The sequence below is a fragment of the Grampus griseus genome, assembly GCF_964374135.1.
Source record: "Grampus griseus genome assembly, chromosome: 6".
In the NCBI taxonomy this organism is placed as follows: domain Eukaryota; kingdom Metazoa; phylum Chordata; class Mammalia; order Artiodactyla; family Delphinidae; genus Grampus; species Grampus griseus.
The window spans coordinates 113075018-113099734 of NC_139000.1; the positions used below are offsets into that span (position 1 = coordinate 113075018).

The following is a 24717-nucleotide window of genomic DNA, read 5'->3' on the forward strand; positions in this document are numbered from 1 at the left end:
AAATTGAAGGAAAAATACCAATATTTTATTCTTAAATCACCACAATCACTTACTAATGGATGTGTTTATATGCTGGGAGGGCACAATCCCTCCTGGAATCAGATGGGACCCAGCCAGCCTGCTTTCACAGTCCACCCGATTTTCACGTGGGACTTGCTTTTTATCACACACACACCAAAAACTCAGTTTCACAAAGATATGACGTCACAGCAGAGAATGTAGGGTGATGTAACGATGGAACTGTTTCAAGCCGGCAGTCGTCCCCATGAGATGTCCAGTGTCACTGTGTTTGTCAAAAATCTCCAGCATCTCCAGCACCTCTGCCGGATGGTGTGGCACCCAGGGCGCCCTGCCACACGGTTTGGGAACCACAGGCTTTACCCAACCCACTTTTGCTTACTCCAATCTTAACCTGGAATCTCATTCAAACATCCTCACCGTGGCCCTCCTACTGCTCAGCACCTCAGTACATTTAAACTATAATTTCCTTCACATCGTGACTCACGGGACCAAAGCACAGATTCCACTCTCCAAGATCTAGGAGGGCGGGTGGCCCTGGAGGCACACTGAAAGTCAGGGCACCGCACTTTTATGTGCACCGTTCCCCAACCAGTAAGACACGTTGGTTTTTGGAGTTTCGATTTTGCGTGTCATGAGATAGTGCTCTAGAAGTAATGCGATACAGTTTGTGGCTGTTTGCAGACGTATGAGTCAGGACCTGAGCGCGGACAGCTGTCGAAGGAGTCTTCTGTGGCCCTGCCCGCCCCCCCCCCCCCCCACTGGTCTTTGAAGGATGCAATCAGGGTAAAGTCGGAACGTCAACGAAGGAGGCCAGAGCAGGTACCATGACAGACACATGTGGGTTCTGAGTAAGCCGACTGCTATGGACTCACAAAGCTGTCTGAGAAGATGGGTGATGCAAGCTGACTTCTGTCTAGACAAGAGAGGAGTGGAAAACACATCAGACAGACCCAGCAGAGGAGTGACAAGAAAAACCTGTTTCCGTTGCACAAATGCATCACAGGGAATGGGCTGTTTCCTTCCTTATCTAAACATCTAATCCCTACGGGGGCTGTGACCAGGCACTAGTGCATTTCAGTTTCATTTCTAGGGCTTTAAAATATCTTGCCCATGAATAAGAAAAAAGAAGGAGAGTGAAGAGAAGAAAAAAAGAGATATATAAATAAATGAGGGGGGATATGGGAAAGAAAGGGAGGGAGGGAGGGAGGCCAGCCAGCAGGGAGAGAGCAACAGTGATCATGTCAGGAAGGGGAGAGAGGGCAGGAAAACCAGAATGCTCAGGTATGTTCTGAATTTCAAAGGCTACTTATATTTTAGCATTTGGAGAACATCTCCGACCTAGTTCTGTAAAATTCATCTCTTGCCTCAGATGTATCGCAGTCATGTCAATTTTCCTCCTCTCCATTTAACAGTGGCTAAAAAACAGCCACAAGGGAAGCCAGTTCCTACGTACATTCTCTAAGGTTGAGTAGTTGAGAGGTCTGTGTATTGGATGCAATAGTTCATCAGGTCATTTAAGGACAGTGAAAGAGTCAATACATGTTCTGTTTTTTTCCCCTGGAAGCATCAATGGTCAACTTCAAGTCAATGTTAGAAAACATTCGCCTAGTAGTAAAGGAATCGTAATCATACCTGGTTCTGTCAGGCAAGTCAGGACATTGTTTAACTACAAATATGTGTCAGTGTGTGCTTGTTCTAAAGTTCTAACTCATCACAACTCATGTGAGCAGTCACTTGAACAGTCGTTCATGCGTGTGGGTTTTATTTTATTCTCCGTGTCAAGTGTAGATTTCTGAGGAAGGGTATTTTTTTGTTTTTTGGCCACGCATCTCAGCTTGCAGTATTTTAGTTCCCTGACCAGGGATCAAACCCGGACCACGGCAGTGGAAGTGCCGACTCCCTGGACCACCAGGGAATTTCTCTGAGGCAGAGTGTTTTAATGGTCCTGTATGAAAAAAAGGAAGCAATTCCAACCATGTCGTGGAGAATATAATTGTGGAGGAATTATCAGAGGTCGAGGAAGACTAATGGTGTCTTGTTTTTCATAGCTCCTGACTATGTACGTGTTTGCCTTGGATTGACAGATTTGCTTGAAATATCGCTCTATCAAGAATTATCTGTCTTCAGCAAGCGCTATTACTGTGGTTTGAATGGAGGAGTCTGTTTTCTTAAATGCTTCCAGATCGAACCAAAGGGAAAAGAAAAATAGGAAACTTCAGCAAACACAGCGAAGGCAGACTTTTTCTTACGCTGCTAGGACGTGCAGTTTACGAGGAAGACCTTCCGTCTCCCGCTCTTCTTGGCATGATTTTGCCACATTAAACCAAAAGGCATTTAAGAACATTCTAGAGGTCAGACTACCCCATGATGATGCTGAGGACTGGTTTCACTAAATAATTCATGATCAAAACTATATTCTATGGCTTCCCTGGTGGTGCAATGGTTGGGAGTCCACCTGCTGATGCAGGGGACGCGGGTTCATGCCCCGGTCCGGGAGGATCCCACGTGCCGCGGAGCGGCTGGGCCCATGAGCCATGGTCGCTGAGCCTGCGCGTCCAGAGCCTGTGCTCCGCCATGGGAGAGGCCACAACAGTGAGAGGCCCACGTACCGCAAACAACAACAACAACAACAACAACAACAACAAAAACTATATTCTAGAAGCAAAACAGCAAACACGACTGAGACAGGCGTGTATGGGGTCTGAGGGGTGGTGGAGGGGCTGAAGGAGTTTCTCTCTTCCCTCCTCACCCAAATACTCCTTCTTAGTTGGTGTGTTGAGAGCTTTCAATTTTCAAACACACACATACTCAGAAACTAAACTATGCAGTTTCTCCCCAGTGTTTTAAATTTTCAGATGATGCTTAGTTTATGATTTTCCAACACAGATCACAGGAGACATTTAATAAGTCATATCACCTGTGTGGGTGATGACACTGGATAAAACAGGATGAAAGAAGAGTGGCATGAACTCAAACAGAATCCAAAATGCAAGACCAAAGCAGTCTTAATCCATTCCACCAGGAATGCCTTCAGAATTTTTGGCCCAAGATTTTAGTATTATTGTACATATAGCATCAGAAGAGATAACCTACTCCATAGATTTGTTCACACAAACTTTCTTGTGGATAAAGGAGATATTTGGTTCCTACTTTTATATCTACCTATCTATCTATCCATCTATCCATTCATCTATCTATCTATCTATCTATCCATGTCTGCCTAGTCTATTTAAAACAGCAATGTAAAAGATATGCCTTAACCCCCTATAGGATTTCCACATCAGGTCATGAAGGAGATTGAGTCTCAGAAGTCCCCTGTATCAGGGAACAGCACTGTGCAATTTTACACAAAGCCATGTCACAGCAAAACATGCAGTTGTGTTGTTTCCACAGTTTGAGAAGTGACCACAGTAACTGACGTGGGGACCGTACAGGTGGGCGGTGGGGTCTGGGTGTATGTAACTCACAACAAGAAGGTATCCAATTAGCTTCTGCACAGCAAAGGAAACCATAAACAAAACGAAAAGACAGCCCACGGAGTGGGAGAAAATATTTGCAAATGAAGCGAACGACAAGGGATTAGTCTCCAAAATATACAAGCACCTCATGCAGCTCAATAGAAAAAAAACCAAACAACCCGATCAAAACATGGGAGGAAGATCTAAATAGACCCTTCTCCAAAGATAACACACGGATGGCCAATACGCACATGAAAAGATGCTCGACATCACTAATCATTAGAGAAACGCAAATCAAAACCACAATGAGGTATCACCTCACACTGGTCAGAATAGCCAACAACAAAAACTCACAAACAATAAATTCTGGAGAGGGTGTGGAGAAAAGGGAACCCTCCTACATTATTGGCGGGAATGTAAACTGGTACAGCCACTATGGAGAACAGTGTGGAGGTTCCTTAAAAAACTAAAAATAGAGTTACCATATGATCCAGCAATTCCAGTCATGGGCATATATCCAGAGAAAACCGTAATTCAAAAAGAGACATGGACCCCAATGTTCACTGCAGCACTATTCACAATAGCCAGGACATGGAAGCAACCTAAATGTCCATCGACAGATGAATGGATAAAGAAGATGTGGTACCTATATACAATGGAATATAACTCACCCATAAAAAAGAACACAATAATGTCATTTGCAGCAACATGGATGGACCTAGAGATTGTCATACTGAGTGAAGTGTCAGAAAAAAACAAATATCATATGACGTTACTTATATATGGAATCTAAAAACATGGTCCAAATGAACTTATTTACAAAACAGAAGTAGAGTCACAGACAGAAAACAAACTTATGGTTACCAGGGGGAAGGGGAGGGAAGGGATAAATTGGGAGATTGGGATCAACATATACACACTACTGTATATATATAATAGATAATAAGGCCCTACTGTACAGCACAGGGAACTCTACTCAATACTCTGTAATGACTTATATGGGAAAAGAACCTAAAAAAGAGTGGAGATATATATATGTGTATAACTGATTCACTGTGCTGTACACCTGAAACTACACAACACTGTAAATTAACTACATAATCCAATAAAAATTAATTAATTAATTTAAAAAAAGAAGGCATCAGATCAATTCCAGTTTTTCCCTCAGGATGACACTCAGCATCCCTTCCGCTTTGGACCCTAACAGGCTCACACTGTGCTTTCCAGGCCCCGGTGCACGGATGTGAGAGGCTCAGGACTGACCTCGGTCTCTCTGACCAGGAGCCACCTCGATCCCCGAGAAAGGCCAAGCCGGGTCTGGCTCCCAAGAGATGTGCAGCCGGGTCTGCGTGATGCTGAAGCAGAGACACACATTTTCCACCCTTTGGCAAGAAGGGAGTGAAACTGCTGACTTTGCTGATGTGAAAGATACTAAGAAAGTAGTCTTCGAGGTGGATGTACTGTGAAACACCCGGACAAAAATTTCTGCTTCTCTTATAAACATTGTTTTTGTCTATGAGGAGCCATAAAAAGACAAGAAGCGCAAGGCGGGAGGGGAGGACACCTGGGCTTCTGGACCACACAGCTCTGACGAGGCCCAGGGATGTGCAATTCCAGGGCAAGATGCCTTTCCTCCTGGTGCAGCATAGGAAGCGCTCATGGGTCAGGGCACATAAATGAGAGACGCCCGGTGGTCACTCTGCTGACATCCTCGGGCTGCTTTCCCGTGAGGTGCATTTCCAGGCTGGGGTCTAGCTGTTGGTGGCTTTTGGTCAGCAGAAATATGCCGCAGATCACTCTTTTCTCCTGGAATCTTAACAGGATATTTTTTCATCCTGAGCTCAGCTTGCTTTCTGAGTATAACAGACTACAGTTTTAAAAGCCTTCAGTCACTGAGCCTGACCTTCTTGTCTGAATGGAACTTCATGTTTCCCTAATAAAGAACCTGATGTAAAACGCAGCGTGCAGACCCCACGATAAAGAAGATATTGTCTGTAAGGGGGTTTCACATTTCCAGGGAACTGCAAAAACACTGTTCTGCTTATGGCTTCAAAACGGAAACAAAGAGCTATTGAAACCAAAGAGATACATTCCCAAAAAGAAAAAGCTTCTTACCAGGTTCAGCTGTGGATCGAGGTTCTGTTTCCCACATGAGAAAAAAAGAAATCAAAACAGAGCATTAGACGGGGCTTCCGTTCATACTAAACCTACCCATCTTTTTCTGTGACCTTGTCTACGACATGTCTGCAGAAATGGTGAAGACAAACTCCATCAGGGTGGCTTTAATGTGCTGCACCCTGCACGTCTTCCACACTAGGAGAACAGAAATCTATGTATCTCACACTACAGTATATAAAATAGATAATCAACAAGGACCTACTGTATGGCACAGGAAACTCTACTCAATATTCTGTAATATTCTACATGGGAAAAGACTCTGAAAAAGAATGACTATATGTATACATATAACTGAATCACCTTGCTGTACACCTGAAACTAACACAAAACTGTAAATCAACTATCTTCCAATATAAAGTAAAAATTAAATATTAAAACAAATAGAACGCAAAGAAAGGAAGGAAGGAAGGAAGGAAGGGAGGGAGGGAGGGAGGAAGGAAGAAATCCATGCATCTCAGTGACTAAGCCCTTCCCGGTTCTCCTGGAGCTGGACAAGAGGGCTTGGTCAGACCTGGGGGTGGTGGGACAGGCCCCTCTCCTTACTTTTCTGTAGGATCCGGAAGTCTGGAGAGTCCTGGATTTCACTGCCTTGTCGGAACCACTGGACCTGCAGCGGGGGCGTGCCTCGGACCCGGCACTCCAGCACGGCTGCCTGTCCCTTGGAGGCTGAGATGCTTTGCAGCTCCTGAAATGCAAGGATCCGTGCACGTCAGGCCTTGGTGTGGTCTCACCCAGCTTCACAACAGAGAGCAACACTTCCCAACCTTAGAGAAGCAAACGCAGGCTTTGCATCATAAAACCAGGTCAGGAGAAACACCTTTAACTGCATGTAATGAAGTGAGTAAGGCTTCCCATGGGGCCGGCAGAAACGCTGGGCCCACCCAGCAAAGGTACGGCTCTAGTATTCATGGAATTTTATGGTAACGGGTACCTTTATCTACACTGAAGAGTGAGCTGGTGGAATGCAAACGTCTTTAAAGAATCGCACTCCATCTGAGTGTAGATTCCTGAGAGACCCAGACAGGAAGGCAAGGAGACCCCACTTGTCTCCCAAGCTCTGAGCTTGTCACGGGGCGCCACCTCTGCCCGCCAGCTTCCTGGGTCCGCTTTACCAGGATGAGGGTTGGCATTTTCTCATTTGGAGATTCTGAGTGAAATAAGAAGACAGGAGCACTTCCCCCGCCTGACCTTCCTTGCCTCTTCCCCTGCTGTCACCCTGGTGCCACCTACTCCAACTCCAGCCCAATAAATGTTTACAACCCAACAGACCAGAAATGCGTTTGGCTTCACAGATGCAAAGACGTGAAGCTTGTAAACTGGCTATTAAATACCAAAGGAATAACCGGCCCCTTCCAGGTGTCAGCACTCTGCCCTTCCCCTCTGCAATTGCTTAGCCACGGGCCCACTGAAACTTTCTGGCTATCTACCCTCCTGACTACAGAGTACTGCATCTGATAAAGGACACGAAGAACTCTTAAAAGATGTCAAATATGATCAAGTAATCCACCTATGCAGAGACCCAAAGCAAACGAATTCACATCAGGAATTTGTTTTTTTTTTCCTTCTATTTCTGTTTTTGCTTTTTACATTTTTCTGAAGAGCCAGCCAATGGTGTGCTGGGAACAACAGACCCTGCAGCAACTGGCCTGCAGTGTGTGTGCCCCGGCCCCGTGGGAATCCTCAAAGTCCATGATGCGGGCAGGACCATAAAAGTCTACTGCGAAGTCTGGGAAGGCATTTCATGAGAATTTTGGTGGCTAAGGTCTTTTTTTTGGTTTTTTTTTTTAATGGAAAGGTGAAGATTATTTCCTACTTCTGAGCGCATTCTCACTCCACCCTTATTTTTAACTGTAGGAAAATCTCTGGTTTTAAATTGACTTTCACTTTCTGATCGGTCAAGAAAGCGCTAATGTAGCAGATCAGCAGGGAAGATACGGCCCACGGGGTCCAGCTTGTGTGGACGGACGAACCCACGCCCCCGGCTTGTCCAGGAAGTGTTCACAGCACGTTACAGATGCTGCACAAATATTCTTCATGTGTGAGCCTTCAGACACCACAGGGGGACTGTCTGCTCCTAGGATTATGCATTTAGTTCAAGCGCTGGAAAACCACACAGGTGGTAAATGGGAAGATGCCGAAGACTTTACGCGGTCAAACCTCTGCAGTTAGCCCAGGGCTGCCACCTGCCCCCGCAGTGAGCTGCTTCTCTTGACAGAAGCCACCGCCAACACGGTTCGCTCGTAGGAACCACAGTGAGGACCCCAAGGGAGGCCAAGAGTCACCTTCAGAGGCTGACCTTGGCAGTCAGGGTCGTCCACTCGGCAGACTCTGGGACCCCTGGGTGTTTCAGGGTCCACAGAAGAGCATCTCTCGTTGTCAGGTCCACCTGGTACTGAGATTCCTTGGAGGGTCCACCGCTCTGGGGAGAAACGCCACACGGGGCAGGCCGCTCTCCTGGCCCCATGTGTGTCCCTGTGACTCACAGCCCCGCTGTCCCCGCCAGCTCCGCGGCTCCGGCTCAGCCCCGGGGAACCTTTCCCAGCGACGTGGGAGAGCACGGATGGAGGCGCCAGTGGACCTGCAAAGCCCAGGCCACCCCGTCACCACCATCCCCTCCGGAGCCAGAGCCCAGGCCCCCAAAGGACAGTGCAGAGCAGGGAGAGGCGCCGCCCACAGGGAAAGGGCGCAGGTGCCAGTGAGGAAGAAGAAGACCACGCAGAACGGGGAGACATCCACTGTCCAGACCCAGGACATGGAGCTGCAGGCACGGGGACACGGCCCTGAGCTCCGGCCACTCAACAGTTTGCGACTTAAAAACTCAAGCTTTGTAAAAATGCTGAATTCTGGTTTGCTTTTCTTTCTATTAAGCTCAGAGAACGCTTCCTGGTTTTCTCTGGGGAAGGGGGGACACTGCTGCTGGAACCTCTGTCTCAGGAGCTGGACTGCACTGCAGGGGAAAGGAACAGGGTGTGTGCCTGGAACTGAGGGTCTCTCATGGCCCTGGAGGAATTCCGCGGCCCTGAGGGAGGAAAGGAAACTCTCGGGGCCTCTCCCCTCCCTGGTGCCACCAGGACACGCTTGATCACGGGGCCCTGGCTCCAAAATCAACTGTGTCCCCAGCAATAGTGTGGCAGGTAACACAGATTTCCCAGCCAGTTTCATGAGGCTGCTTGAGAAAAACTCTTAAACTACAGGTAAACGTGCCGTGCCCACCCCTCCGTAAACAACTCCTGCTCTAAGCACCAAAGGATGGACGACCTCGTGGGCTGTTACACCAACACGGTTGTTGGCAGGTTTGACATGCCTTGTTTTCTTTCTTTTTGGGTATTTTATCCTGGGAGGCGACTTCAATGTTGCTGTCAACAATTATCATTTGTTGCATCCTCCGGTCAATACCCTATTTATGAAAAGGTCTTTAAGCAAGCGGGATGCAGGCTGGCTTAGGAAAGAGAAATCATTCCCTACATGAAGACTATTCAGATGCTCTTCTTCGCTCCTTGCAGATCTATAGCTTTTAGATGATGGGTTTATAGAAACTGCTTTCACATCTGTCTTTAGTTACTTGGAATTGATTTTTGTGAAAAGTTTGAGGTCGGGGCCCACCTCTGCTGAAGAACCCACCCTGCCCGTGACCGTGGGTTCCTGGGGTGTCCTGTGGGCGCTCTCTGGGCCTCGTTCGTCCGTTTGTCCAGCCTTGAGCCAGCACTGCTCTCCTGATGCTCTGGCCTTGGGAAGTCTTGACATCTCAGATCCCTAACACCATTTCCTCCTGCTTGTGCAGGAGGGCCCTGGCTGCTCTGAGCCGCTTTTTCTTCCACAAAATATTTAGAATCAAACGGCCAAGTTCAACATCAAACACAAATAAAAACAAGGAACCTGTTGGAATTTGAGCTAGATTTGCATTGAATTTAGAGACTGGTCTAGGGTCATGACTTCTGACAGTGTACTGGTGCACAGGCACGGTGCACCTCTCCCTTTACTTGTGCCTTTTAAAATGTCTTTCAAATAAAAAAAAATGACACAATGAACTTATATACGAAACAGAAACAGACCCACAGACATAGAAAACTCATGATTACCAAAGGGGAAAGGAGGGGGGATAAATTAGGAGTTTGGGATTGACATGAACACACTACAATGTGTAAGAGATAGACAACAAGGACCTACTATATGACACAGTGAACTATACTCAATACTTTGTAATAATATAAGGGAAAAGAATCTGAAAAAAAGTCTATGTATAACAGAATCACTTTGCTGTACACCTAAAACTAACACAACACTGTAAATCAACTACACTCCAATAAAAAAAAATAAAGTTTATAACTTTCTCAAAAAGTGGGGTAGGAAACAGAGAAGAAATATTACATGGGACCATTTCTGAGATGAACTGTTGACCAACGAAATGCACGTCATCAGCTTGGCAACACAAAACACCAACTTGGACAAACTGAAAATTAGTCAGTTTTTTAAAAAAATGTCTATAAAACTTGCCGGTTCTCCCAGTTCCCTACACAGCATTTTGTGTTGTTTCTCGTACTGTTTCCCAGTCTATTCTGAGCTCTGTCAGGTCCAACGTGAGCAGGGCCACCTCTCTCAGACCCTTTACAAATTACGGTCACACAGCAGCTGCACAACAAATATCTACTCAGCCCAAAGGTAACCATGAAAAGGGCCTGCTCATCCACTCGTTGTAATTTTTAAACACTGCTCCACGAAGCCACAGGGGAATGGAACCTAAGGCCCAGAGCAGACCCACTGAATGAGACGCACAGATGTCAGACCTTGGTGAAAACAGGCGGGAAGCAGGCGGCTGTGGGTCCATCTGGCCGGCAGAGGCACGAGGTGGGGCTGGGAGCCTGAAAAGCAGAGGCACGTGGGTCAAACTTGGAACATACGAACCGCTGAAAAGATAGGCTCTATGACCTGGCGTTACCGGGACGGTGCCCAAGAAGGACCCGTGTGGGTGACAGCACGGCCGCTGACAGGGCTTAGCATTCATTACATACTTACCAATACTTAAATATCAAATACTAAAAGGAGTCCACTGCCTTAATCACAACTATTTCTGTAAAGTCCACTCTGGGTTAGGGGTTTAAAGGAAATATCTACTATACGTGCCATCACTGAGTAACTTCTACTGGTTGGTTCTTTTCCAGTTTATGATCTCAGATGTGTTTTCTTCACTGGCTGTGTACGCTACACATCACAGAGTGAGTCACATACTAGAATTTCTAAAATACCCATGGGTGCCCGGTAGCCGGAGGGCACACTGATGTTCCTTAGACACAGGAGGTACGAATGAGTTCACATTTCAAAAGTGTTGGGTTTGAAGATACTCGTCACGGCACAAAGTATCACAGTTGATTCAGAAACATCTAGATTTTAATCTTTTACATTAAAAAAACCTTCATGTTTGTGTTTTCAAAGTAAACTTACTACAATGACTTTCCAGTCATTTCTAACTGCTTTTCTTTCTTGGATAAAGCAGTCTTACAATGAAATAAAAAAGCAGGATAAAACTGCATGGTGAAGGGAAGGAATGCGAATTTTTTTCTGTATTATCTGTTTAGCTCTTAGAGGACGGGAAAACTTCTGTCGGCAGATGGACTTTTCTAGTCTTCTACTTTGTTTTAAAGGAGCTAATGAATTTGGCTACACAGAAGATGGCTCATACGGGGAGAATCCAACAGTAATAGCTAAAACAGATGCCATTTTATCAGAGTATTGCCTGCTAGAAAGAGAAATTCCCAAAGGAAATGCAGATATTGATTTATCGGTGGCATTTTTTTTTTTTTTTTTTTTTTTTTTTTTGCGGTACGCGGGCCTCTCACTGTTGTGGCCTCTCCTGTTGCGGAGCACAGGCTCCGGACGCGCAGGCTCAGCGGCCATGACTCATGGGCCCAGCTGCTCTGCGGAATGTGGGATCCTTCCGGACCGGGGCACGAACCCGTGTTCCCTGAATCGGCAGGCGGACTCTCAACCACTGCGCCACCAAGGAAGCCCTGTGGCATGTCTTTGATTAGAGATTATTTTTAGTGCATTAAAAGGAAGAACTTTATTTACCATTTTCTTATCTCCCAGTTCTGTGTCCACTTAGAAAATATTTCAAGGGAGTACTAGTTATATTCTTCAGTGAGTTTGACTCCTTGTAGGCTGTGGAACACTTACCTGTTGAACAGGGACAGACAGTGGCTGAATCACGGCTGTGGTCACCCCTGTCTTTGGAGATGATGATCCTATCGTCAAGGAAACGGAAGTTGTTTTCTTCTGAGCCCTGGAAGATAAGGGGCCAAGGGTTCACTCAGAATTTTTTAAGCAGGAAGTATTCTTTGAAACAAGTCCACAGAATAGCCCAGTTTCTTTATGTCTACTCAACCCGCTTCAACTCTAAGTGCTTCCGACATCAGGACCCACGACCTACAGTTAGAATAGCGGCGGTCAGTATAGGCACAGATGGCCCTAGACATTAGTAAAATAAACACACAGAAAAAGGAAAAATAGCGCATGTAACTATGTATCTCAGCTCTTACCAGACAGCTGAAATTACTGAACTGGAAATCCTAAGAGAAAAGAAAATACTTGGAAAAAGGTCAGTCTCTAACACTAAGCAGATACGTAAAACGTGTAGGGTTGGGGGTTCTATACTTAATGCAGAGTTCTCATGGTCTATTTTCAGTCTAGCAGCTGTTCTTTGTTCTGGCTTCTCACTGTGTAAAGTCAAGAGTATCTTGGAATTTTTGCTTTGGTGCATAAAACTTAGACATGTTTCCAGGCCCAGTTTTGCTAAGTCATGGGCTGTGTAATCTCAAGCGACTCAGGTCACTTCACTAAACCTGAGATAGCTGACTGCATGCACAGGTGGCACAGTATGTGGTCTTATTAAGGTCCCTTTAACATGAATGTTCAGTGACTGCTGGATGTTAAATGGCTGCAATTGTTATGTATATACTAGCAAATCAATGAAGTGTATTACCACGATCTCGATGTCCATGGAGTTTTCTACAAAATTTCGGTAGATTTTACTTTATTTATTTATTTTTAAAAAACATCTTTATTGGAGTATAACTGCTTTACAATGGTGTGTAGTTTCTGCTGTATAACAAAGTGAATCAGCTATACGTATACATATATCCCTATAACTCCTCCCTCTTGCGTCTCCCTCCCACCCTCTCTATCCCACCCCTCTAGGTGGCCACAAAGCGCCGAGCTGATCTCCCTGTGCTATGCGGCTGCTTCCCACTATACCTATTTTACATGTGGTGGTGTGTAAGTCCATGAGACTCTCTCACTTTGTCCCAGCTTACCCTTCGCCCTCCCCGTGTCCTCAGGTCCATTCTCTACGTCTGCGTCTTTATTCCCGTCCTGTCCCTAGATTCTTCAAAACCTTTTCTTTTTTTTTTAGATTCCATATATATATGTTAGCATACGGTATTTATTTTTCTCTTTCTGACTTACTTAACTGTGCATGACAGTCTCTAGATCCATCCACCTCACTATAAATAGCTCAATTTCGTTTCTTTTTATGGCTGAGTAATATTCCACTGTATATACGTGACACATCTTCTTTATCTATTCATCTGTCACTTCCATGTCCTGGCTATTTTAAATATAGCTGCAGTGAACACTGCGGTACATGACTCTTTGAATTATGGTTTTCTCAGGGCATATGCCCAGTAGTGGGATTGCTGGGTGGTATGGTAGTTCTAATTTTAGTTTTCTGGTTTTTGTTGCGGTACGCGGGCCACTCACTGTTGTGGCCTCTCCCGTTGTGAAGCACAGGATCCGGACGCGCAGGCTCAGCGGCCATGGCTCACGGGCCCAGTCGCTCCGCGGCACGTGGGATCCTTCCAGCCCGGGGCATGAACCCACGTCCCCTGCATTGGCAGGTGGACCCTCAACCACTGAGCCACCAGGGAAGCCCTAATTTTAGTTTTCTAAGGAACCTCCATACTGTTCTCCATAGTGGCTGTATCAATCTACATTCCCACCAACAGTGCAAGAGGGTTCCCTTTTCTCCACACCCTCTCCAGCATTTATTGTTTCTAGATTTTTTGATGATGGCCATTCTGACGGGTGTGAGCTGATACCTCATTGTAGTTTTGATTTGCATTTCTCTAATGATTAGTGATGCTGAGCATGCTTTCATGTGTTTGTTGGCAGTCTGTATATCTTCTTTGGAGAAATGTCTAGTTAGGTCTTCTGTCCATTTTTGGATTGGGTTGTTTGTTTTTTTGATATTGAGCTGCATGAGCTGCTTGTAAATCTTGGACATTAATCCTTTGTCAGTTGCTTCATTTGCAAATATTTTCTCCCATTGTGAGGGTTGTCTTTTCATCTTGTTTATGGTTTCCTTTGCTGTGCAAAGGCTTTTAAGTTTAGTTAGGTCCCATTTGTTTATTTTTGTTTTTATTTCCATTTCTCTAGGAGGTGGGTCAAAAAGGATCTTGCTGTGATTGATGTGATAGAGTGTTCTGCCTATGTTTTCCTCTAAGAGTTTTATAGTGTCTGGCCTTACATTTAGGTCTTTAATCCATTTTGAGTGTATTTTTGTGTATGGTGTTAGGGAGTGTTCTAATTTCATTCTTTTACATGTAGCTGTCCAGTTTTCCCAGCACCACTTATTGAAGAGACTGTCTTTTCTCCATTGTATATTCTTGCCTCCTTTACCAAAAATAAGATGACCGTATGTGCATGGGTTCATCTCTGGGCTTTCTATCCTGTTCCATTGATCTATATTTCTCTTTCTGTGGCAGTACCATACTGTCTTGATTACTGTAGCTTTGTAGTAGAGTCTGAAGTCAGGGAGCCTGATTCCTCCAACTCCGTTTTTCTTTCCCAAGATTGCTTTGGCTATTCAGGGTCTTTTTTGTTTCCACACAAATTGTGAAATTTTTTGTTCTAGTTCTGTGAAAAATGCCATTGGTAGTTTGACAGGGATTGCAATGAACCTATGGATTGCTTTGGGTAGTATAGTCATTTTCACAATGTTGATTCTTCCAATCCAAGAACATGGTTTATCTCTCCAACTGTTTGTAACATCTTCAATTTCTTTCATTGGTGTCTTATAGTTTTCTGCGTAAGGTCTTTTGCCTCCTTAGGTAGGTTTATTCCTAGGTATTTTATTCTTTTTGTTGCAGTGGTAAATGGGAGTGTTTCCTTAATTGCTCTTTCAGATTTTTCATCATTAGTGTATAGGAATGCAAGAGATTTCTGTGCATTCATTTTGTATCCTGTTACTTTACCAAATTCATTGATCAGCTCTAGTAGTTTCCTGGAAGCATCTTCAGAATTCTCTATGTATAGTATCACGTCATCTGCAAAGAGTGACAGTTTTACTTCTTCTTTTCCGATTTGGATTCCTTTTATTTCTTTTTCTTCTCTGATTGCCGTGGCTAAAAATTCCAAGACTATACTGAATAATAGTGGTGAGAGTGGACAACCTTGTCTGGTTCCTGATCTTAGAGGAAATGGTTTCAGTTCTTCACCACTGAGAACGATGTTGGCTGTTGGTTTGTCATATATGGCCTTTATTATGTTGAGGAAAGTTCCCTCTATGCCTACTTTCTGGAGGGTTTTTATCATAAATAGGTGTTGAATTTTGTCGAAAGCTTTTTCTGCATCTATTGAGATGGTCATATGGATTTTCTCCTTCAATTTGTTAATATGATTTCTCACACTGATTGATTTGCATATATTGAAGAATCCTTGCATTCCTGGGATAAAACCCACTTGATCATGGTGTATGATCCTTTTAATGTGCTGTTGGATTCCGTTTGCTAGTATTTTGTTGAGAATTTTTGCATCTATGTTCATCAGTGATATTGGCCTGTAGTTTTCTTTCTTTGTGGCATCTTTGCCTGGTTTTGGTATTAGGGTGATGGTGGCCTCGTAGAATGAGTTGGGGAGTGTTCCTCTCTCTGCTATATTTTGGAAGAGTTTGAGAAGGATAGGTATTAGCTCTTCTCTAAATGTCTGACAGAATTCGCCTGTGAAGCCATCTGGTCCTGGGCTTTTGTTTGTTGGAAGATTTTTAATCACAGTCTCAATTTCAGTGCTTGTGATTGGTCTGTTTAAATTTTCTATTTCTTCCTGGTTCAGTCTCTGAAGGTTGTGCTTTTCTAAGAATTTGTCCATTTCTTCCAGCTTGTCCATTTTATTGGCATATAGTTGCTTGTAGTACTCTCTCATGATCCTTTGTATTTCTGCAGTGTCAGTTGTTACTTCTCCTTTTTCATTTCTAATTCTATTGATTTTTTTCCTTTTTCTTGATGAGTCTGGCTAATGTTTTATCAATTTTGTTTATCTTCTCAAACAACCAGCTTTTAGTTTTATGGATCTTTGCTATTGTTTCCTTCATCTCTTTTTCATTTATTTCTGATCTGATCTTTATGATTTAGCTCCTTCTGCTAACTTTGGGCGTTTTTTTATTCTTCTTTCTCTAATTGCTTTAGGGGTAAGGTTAGGTTGTTTGAGATGTTTCTTGTTTCTTGAGGTAGGATTGTATTGCTATAAACTTCCCTCTTAGAACTGCTTTTGCTGTATCCCATAGGTTTTGGGTCATCGTGTTTTAAAAGTCATTTGTTTCTAGGTATTTTTTGGTTTCCTCTTTGATTTCTTCAGTGATCTCTTGGTTATTTAGTAGTATATTGTTTAGTCTCCATGTGTTTGTATTTTTTACAGATTTTTTCCTGTAATTGATATCTAGTCTCACAGTGTTGTGGTCAGAAAAGTACTTGATACGATTTCAATTTTCTTAAATTCACCAAGGCTTGATGTGTGACCCAAGATATGATCTATCCTGCAGAATGTTCTGTGAGCACTTGAGAAGAAAGTGTATTCTGGTTTTTTTGGATGGAATTCCTATAAATATTAAGTCTGTCTTGTTTAATGTATCATTTAAAGCTGTGTCTCCTTATTTATTTTCACTATGGATGATCTGTCCATTGGTGAAAGTGGGGTGTTAAAGCCCCCTACTATGAATGTGTTACTGTCGATTTCCCCTTTTAGGGTTGTTAGCATTTGCCTTATGTATTGAGGTGCTCCTGTGTTGGGTGCATAAATATTTACAATTGTTATATCTTCTTCTTGGATTGATCCTTTGTTCATTATGTAGTGTCCTTCTTTCTCTCTTCTAATAGTCTTTATTTTTAAGTCTATTCTGTCTGGTATGAGAATTGCTACTCCAGCTTTCTTTTGATTTCCATTTGCATGGAATATCTTTTTCCATCCCCTCACTTTCAGTCTGTATGTATCCCCAGGTCTGAAGTGGGTCTCTTGTAGAGAGCACATATGTGGGTCTTGTTTTCGTATCCATTCAGCCAGTTTATGTCTTTTGACTGGAGCATTTAATCCATTTACATTTAAGGTAATTACTCATATGTATGATCCTATTACCATTTTTTTAATTGTTTTGGGTTTGTTTTTGTAGGTCTTTTCCTTCTCTTGTGTTTCCTGCCTAGAGAACTTCCTTTAGCATTTGTTGTAAAGCTGGTTTGGTGGTGCTGAATTCTCTTAGCTTTTGCTTGTCTGTAAAAGGTTTAATTTCTCTGTCAAATCTGAATGAGATCCTTGCCGGGTAGAGTAATCTTGGTTGTAGGTTTTTCCCTTTCATCACCTTAAATATGTCTTGCCACTCCCTTCTGCTTGCAGAGTTCTTGCTGAAAGATCAGCTGTTAATCTTATGGGGATTCCCTTGTATGTTATTTGTTGTTTTTCCCTTGCTGCTTTTAATATTTTTTCTTTCTATTTAGTTTTTGATAGTTTGATTAATATGTGTCTTGGTGTGTTTCTCCTTGGATTTATCCTGTATGGGACTCTCTGTGCTTCCTGGACTTGACTCTTTCTTTTCCCATATTAGGGAAGTTTTCAACTATAATCTCTTCAAGTATTTTCTCAGTCCCTTTCTTTTTCTCTTCTTCTCCTGGGACCCCTATAATTCAAATTTTGGTGCATTTAATGTTGTCCCAGAGGTCTCCAAGACTGTTCTCAATTCTTTTCATTCTTTTCCCTTTATTCTGCTCTGCAGTTGTTATTTCCACTAATTTATCTTCCAGGTCACTTATCTGTTCTTCTGCCTCAATTATTCTGCTATTGATTCCTTCCAGAGAATTTTTAATTTCATTCATTGTGTTGTTCATCATTGTTTGTTTGCTCTTTAGTTCTTCTAGGCCCTTGTTAAACGTTTCTTGTGTTTCCTCCATTCTATTTCCAAGATTTTGAATCATCTTTACTATCATTACTCTGAATTTTTTTTAGGTAGACTGCCCGTTTCATCATTTTTTTGGTCTGGTGGGTTTTTACCTTGCTCCTTCATTGGCTGTCTGCTTCTCTGTCTTCTCATTTTGCTTAACTTACTGTGTTTGGGGTCTCCTTTACGCAGGTTGCAGGTTCGTAGTTCCTGTCGTTTTCGGTGTCTGCTCCCAGCGGCTAAGGTTGGTTCAGTAGGTTGTGTAGGTTTCCTTGTGGAGGGGACTGGTGCCTGTGTTCTGGTGGATGAGGCTGGATTTTGTGTTTCTGGTGGGCACGACTGCATCCAGTGGTGTGTTTTGGGGTGTCTGTGACCTTGTTATGATTTTAAGCAGCCTCTCTTCTAATGGGTGGGGTTGTGTTCCTGTCTTGCTAGTTGTTTGGCATAGGGTGTCCAGAACTGTAGCTTGCTGGTCTTTGATGGAGCTGGGTCTTAGCATTGAGATGGAGATCTCTGGGAGAGCTTTCGCTGTTTGATATTACGTGGAGCCGCGAGGTCTCTGGTGGACCAATGTCCTGAACTCGGCTCTCCCACCTCAGAGGCTCAGGCCTGACACTGGGTCGGGGCACCAAGACACTGTCAGCCACACGGCAAAATACAACTGCTTGGATTCACAAATGCAGAATAAAGTCCTTTACATCTGAGGGCCCAACCCAGATGCCAGCTCTCTGGTGGTGGATCCTGGACATTGGTATTCTTCATGCCTCCTCAGATCTTCTGCAGTAAACAGCAGGCAGGACGAACGCGATGGCAGTCTTTGCTCCCAGGGAGGATGGGAACAATTTTACTTTATTTTTGCAAAATGATTAAGATACTAACATTGTATGTCTTCGTAGGAAAAACTCAATTTTGAGATTTTCATGACAAGATCTAACTAGAAATAGACTTCATCCAAATGGAAGCCCATTTCTGGCCTAATTAGATATGTTCTAATGTGTATGGATAACTTGGTTGACATTTACGTTTTAGTAATGATTTAAGTGATTTTCCCTCAACACAAGTGCTCCTTTCATACATTTATAACCTGTTAGTTGTCATTGAAACTAACATGGTGGACGGTTAGCCTCTGGCACATCGATAATGAAATGCGGATTTCAAAGTTCGAATTCGTAAGTTAAAAACTGTGCTCTAGGTTCAAGCATTTGGTTCTTGATTGACATCAGCTGACCTCCTCAGAGCACAACACAAGTGGCATCACAGAGCACAACTCTGTTGACAGCCTTTGCTTATAATTGATGGAACTGTAGGTACTTACTGTGGCATGGCTCCAGGTTTTGATTTGAACGCTAAACTTTCACTGTCAGAATCTGTTGAACTGGCACCTGAGTGGAAAAAAAAAAAAAGATGTAAGTAGTACCTATAATTGCTTCCAAAGGTAATGCTCTTCACTCAGACAATAATGTACAAAGTCTTATTCTGAAATAGAGAATGGTTCAGACCATTTCTACTCAGACTGTTTTTTCAGATAATCATGTAAAAACAGAACCACCAAGAAAAGCTTTCTTCAAAGCAGTATGGGTTTAGTGTCAGATTTATTACCAGTTTCATTTTTGTCCCTTTGGCCGTCACAACCACGATTTTAAATGGCTTCCCAACTATGAAATAAATGCATGTGTGTCTGTGTGTAGAACATCCATAGTTTTAAACTTCAACTCTTTCCCAGAAGATTACATGGTGTGGATCACCAATACCTTCATTTCTCATTAATTAGGAGATGCTTTCTGACTCTGATATGGCTTCATTCTTGAATAGGAGGGTTTCTAATTTTGGATCATTCCTTCCCAAATTCATCTGCTTCGTTATTGTGTTTAGATTATGGGTCCCCTTGTTGGATTTTTAGCCCAAAATGCAAACTGTCCTTACATTTTAATGCTCATGTATTTTGTGACAAGAGATTTTAGGTAATACTTAAAATAACTGTGATGGTTCGAAGTACATTCTTTTTTTTTTTTAATTTATTTTTGGCTGCGTTGGGTCTTCATTGCTGTGTGCAGGCTTTCTCTAGCTGTAGCGAGTGGGGGCTACTCTTCGTTGTGGTGTGTGGGCTTCTCTTCACAGTAGCTTCTCTTGTTGCGGAGCACGGGCTCTAGGTGTGCGGGCTCAGTAGTTGTGGCTCACGGGCTTAGTTGCTCCACGGCATGTGGGATCTTCCTGGACCAGGGCTTGAACCCATGTCCCCTGCATTGGCAGGCGGATTCTTAACCACTGCACCGCCAGGGAAGCCCCAAAAGTACATACTTGATACTTCTTTTATGAGACATACTTAACTCGAGTTATTTAAATTATCTATTTAAAATATCTTAATGTAAAATAATACGCGCTTATAGAAAAGTAACCAAGTAGCACAGAATTGTGTGATGTAATACTGAAGACCAGTAGGTCCCTTCCCTGGTGCCATTCTGCACACGCTAACAGTCTGGCTTGTATTTTTCAGATAAATTGAATGTATTAACAAACATACAGTGGCCTCCCCTTATTGAAGGGAGATAACATTCCAAGACCCCCAAACCACTGATAGCACCAAATCCTGTTAGTACTCTTTTTCCTAAATATGCACACCTAAGGTAAAGTTTCATTTGTAATTTAGGCACAGTAAGAGTTTAACGACAATAACTAATGATAAAATAGAATATAACAATTATGATTACAAAAATGATAATAAAGTTATATGAATGTGGTCTCTCTCAAAACATCTTATTGTACAAATGTGATGCCTTTTCTATCTTAACTAAGCACTTATGTATGCACTGTGGCTGTAACATTTAGGGTTTGAGGCACGACAGCAAAACGAACATGGATTTCTTTTTCCTTCTTCACAACCTGTCGGACAAAAGATTTGTTCTTACCGTATATCTTAGCAACCTTAGCATACTTTTTTTTTCTTTTCTTTCCTTATTAACTTTCACCTTTCACTTGAAGCACTGCACGGCTTCTCTGGCACGTCCAAACTGCCAGTATCACTCCTCTGGTGCTTTGGGGCCATTTTTAGTATCAATAAAATCAGGGTGAGTGAACACGAGCGCTGGGACAGTCAGCATGACAACCTAGGTGACTAACAGGCAGCACACGCTGAACACAGGGATGACTCAAATCCTGGCGGTCGAAGCTGAGGCAAGCGATTTCATCACACTGCTCAGATGGCAAAATTGAAAACTGACCATTTATTTCTGGAATTTTCCGTATATTTTTGGATCACAGTTGACCGTGGTAACTGAAACTACGGAAAGTGAAACCTCGGATGAGGAGGGATGGCTGTATATTTGTGCATGTATTTGTACAAATGCAATCACACTACATGTGCTTTTTTTTTGTTTTTTAACATCTTTATTGGAGTATAATTGCTTTACATTGTTGTGTTAGTTGCTGCTGTATACTTGTGCTCTTTGTAGTTGGTTCTATTTGCCTGTTGATACATTGAGAATGTACACGTTTACCTAATTCTCTTGGCAAGAGTGCCTCGTGCTCCCTCCCGTGACTGTTCTCTACCATGGCTTTCCTGCTATTACTGATGGTAAAAGCCCTGCTTAGGTGACCGCAGGGTGTTTGTGGTCCTTCCTATTTATTTCTACAGCAATCCCCAGTCCTGGACCATCACGACACACAGACCACCCTGTCCTCCCAAATCCCTCTCTCAAATTTGTCTTCATCTATGTCAGGTTAATTTTCCTGTAACACACCTTTCCTGTTTGAAACAAAATAATAAACTTAGATGACCCATGAGTTCTGCTCAGTAAATTAAAAGCCTGCTATTTCCACTAGTCTCGTGCACACCCGGCTGTGTAACAAGGATGCTGGAGTGAAGAGCACACCCCTCCCTGCCCTTGGGGAGCTTCCATTCTATGCGGACACAGACGCAGACAAATAAACGCATGACGTGGTGGTTAGTGAAATGGGACGGCATAAAGCTGGGGGTCCGGGGAGGGACGGGAATGCAGGGTGCAAGGGAGCCTCTGCCAACAGGGGCTCCGGATAAAGATCAGAGGAGCGGAGAGCGCCCCCTCCTGGCCTCTCCCCACGTCTGAACCTTTAATTACATCATCTGCTCTGGTTGGAAGCGCCTACAGGGTCCCTCCTTGATTTCTGTCCTTTCTGAGTGGCCCGGACATGTTCTGTGCTGCCTCTTCGGAGCTGCTCAGCCACTCAGGATACCACACCTCTGAGGACTGGACTGAGGTGTGGCCAGGAAGGGCACACCCATTCTGAGTAGTGCCACGTGCCTGGCCATCGGCTGCGTCGTTGTTTGGTCATCACGATGATGAGCCTCACTAAGAGGGGACGCTGTGTCCAACTACAGACCAGAGACCCGAGGAACCAGGGAGGGGAAGGGGCCGCGTGAGGCCACGGGACTGCACGGCAGTGGCACAGGGTCTGAACTTGAGGCCCCGGCTCCCCCAGACCACGCGTCCCCGCCCCCAGCCGCTGTCTCCGGTGCTCAGGGCAGGCTGGTGATTCTGCTGGGATGAGTGACAGGGGGTGAGCTGGGGGACGAGCGAGCAGCTGCGGGTTTGGGGGGGGGGAAGGCCAGGGACATAGGGTGGGTTTTCACACCGGCCAGCGCGGCTGGACTTGGTGTCTGGGCACGAGCGTGGTTGAGGGGCAAACTACCTGTGCAGGAGGAACTAGGGAAACCGAGCAAGACAAACAGCAAAGCAGCAAAACCAGGTGACAGACAAGGAGAAACGCTGGCACCCCAGCAGGCTGGGGTCAGCAGGTCACCGTGGCCCGAGGGCGGGCAGCCCCCCAGACCCCGGAGAGCCCTCGGAAGCAGGCAGGCCCCAAGCACGGCACCAGAGACACTCAGCGGCCAGAAGCCGGGGAGAGGAATAGCTATTATTCATCTGATTCCCAACGTTTAGATCACCGGGAAAATCCCCTCTGATGACTAAAAAGCCATTATCGCTTTCGCTCTTTGTTGAGGCTTTTTCCTCACTGACTTGCCGGGAAACAAGGACCAGAGAGGTTCACGTCCACTGGATAAGGATGCGCTTGCTGCTTTTTGCACACCTGACCGAGCCTGCTGGGATCTCAATGTCACCTCCCACCTGAGGTGGGGACAGAGCTGCTCTGCAGGCCCCCTTCCCCCAGGGCGATCCCCCCTCACTCCCCTTCTGTCCCCACCCCTCGGTCCCCAGCTCTGCACCTACTGGGCAGGGGAGAACACCCCTGGCTCAGGGGCACATTCATCCGTGTCTGTTTCTCAAATCCCAGCTAAAAGGGGCAGGGTCCCAGCACTTGTGGTCACCCCCTGCCCGTCTGCTCATCAACTGTTCACCTGCCTACAGGTCACCTGTGTCTACACTGTTCTCCACGCAGTGGGGAATCAATGCTGGTGGTCCCTGAGCTGCTCTAGTGATGGAGAGCAGGCGGGAAAGTCACAACCGTGAGCCTCCCATCTTGCCTTTAAAAGGTGCTCCCTCACCATTTTAAAAACTTACCCCGTGTAATACTTCCTTGTAGGAAAAGACCCAGAAAAGGCACAATAGCAAAAATTAAAGAAAAAAATCATTCGGAATACCACCACCCAGACACGTTGGATCGTATCCTGCTGAAGTCTACCCCTGTGCACACGTATAATAAACATAATATTATGACATAATACTGTTCAATTTCTGTTTTCTCCCCACTCAATACATTGTGAAGTGCCTTTCCACGTTAATAAACGTGCTTTATAGTTTTCTAATGGCTGCTTCGAATACATTTGTGGCGATTTACCAGAATTTGTTTCATTCTACTATCAACAGATATATTTATTTCCATGTTAAACATCTCCCCAGAAAGGTGTGTAAAATACAGATACAGTCGGCTCTCCATATCCACGGGTTCTGCATCTGTGGATTCAACCGACCACAGGTCAAAAAATATATACACATAAAAGTCCAGAAAGTTCCCCAAAGCAAACTTGCCTCTGCTGCCCACCAGCAGCTATTTACATAGCATTACATTAGGTATTATAAGTAATGTAGAGATGATTTAAAGTTTACGTAGGTTATATGCTAATACTCCACCGTTTTAGATAAGGGACTTGAGCATCCTTGGATTTTGGTATCCCTGGGGGGTCCTGAAACCAATCCCCTTGCGGATACTGAGGGACGACTGTATGTCAAAATGCCCATTTCCCCCATATTCATGGAAACACCATGTTTTAATTATTTTTATTTTTGTCAATCTAATATCTACCTTAGCAATATAGAAAAGGCTATATTTCTGAGTGGAAGCAAACTGAATACAGCTTCAAATTCAGAAAATAGGAAGTCTTCCTAAAAGCAGGTATTAACCATTAAAAAAAACTATCTATTTATCTTTATTTATATTTACATTTTAAGTCCCTGAGTGACTTTAGTGAATCCAGCCATGGAGTTAGTTCATCGTTTGGTCCATGTTTGTTTTTCAAAATTAAGGCGTAAATACACTCTGCTCCCCACTCTCACTACTCATTTTTCCCCTCTCCTTTCTCAGTTGCTATAACTACCAGAAACAACCATTTGCTGTCTCAGATAAGAGTAATTGAAGCAATGCCAATGACTTAAAAATTTATAAATGATGAATGACTATAAAAGCATTAAAATGAGTTTTAAAGAACTGCAATGACAGGCATAGATGTTCATGACGGATTAAATTAAATTAAAAAAATATATACCAAAGAGTATGTAGACTATAATAAACACATTTAGATAAAAGATTGAACAATAAAAATTTTTAAGAGTGGTGGACACAGGGTGGTGGGATTACACATGACTTTTATATCTTTATTTCCATGTTTTAGATTTTTTAAAATGAAAATGTGCTATTTCTATAACAGCAACAATAGTT

The 24717-nt window shown here is 43.9% G+C and overlaps 1 protein-coding gene across 1 annotated transcript in view; it reads right to left on the reverse strand.

Annotated features, from left to right (window-relative positions):
- PALLD (palladin, cytoskeletal associated protein) overlaps positions 1-24717 on the reverse strand; it is a 400580-nt gene that overhangs the window by 208481 nt on the left and 167382 nt on the right. The window contains exons 4-8 of the mRNA XM_082656727.1: positions 19163-19229; positions 11829-11934; positions 10442-10516; positions 6201-6342; positions 5595-5618 (exon numbers count right to left, since the gene is read on the reverse strand). Coding sequence (XP_082512853.1) covers positions 5595-5618; positions 6201-6342; positions 10442-10516; positions 11829-11934; positions 19163-19229 — 414 coding nt within the window. The remainder of the gene's footprint in view (positions 1-5594; positions 5619-6200; positions 6343-10441; positions 10517-11828; positions 11935-19162; positions 19230-24717) is intronic.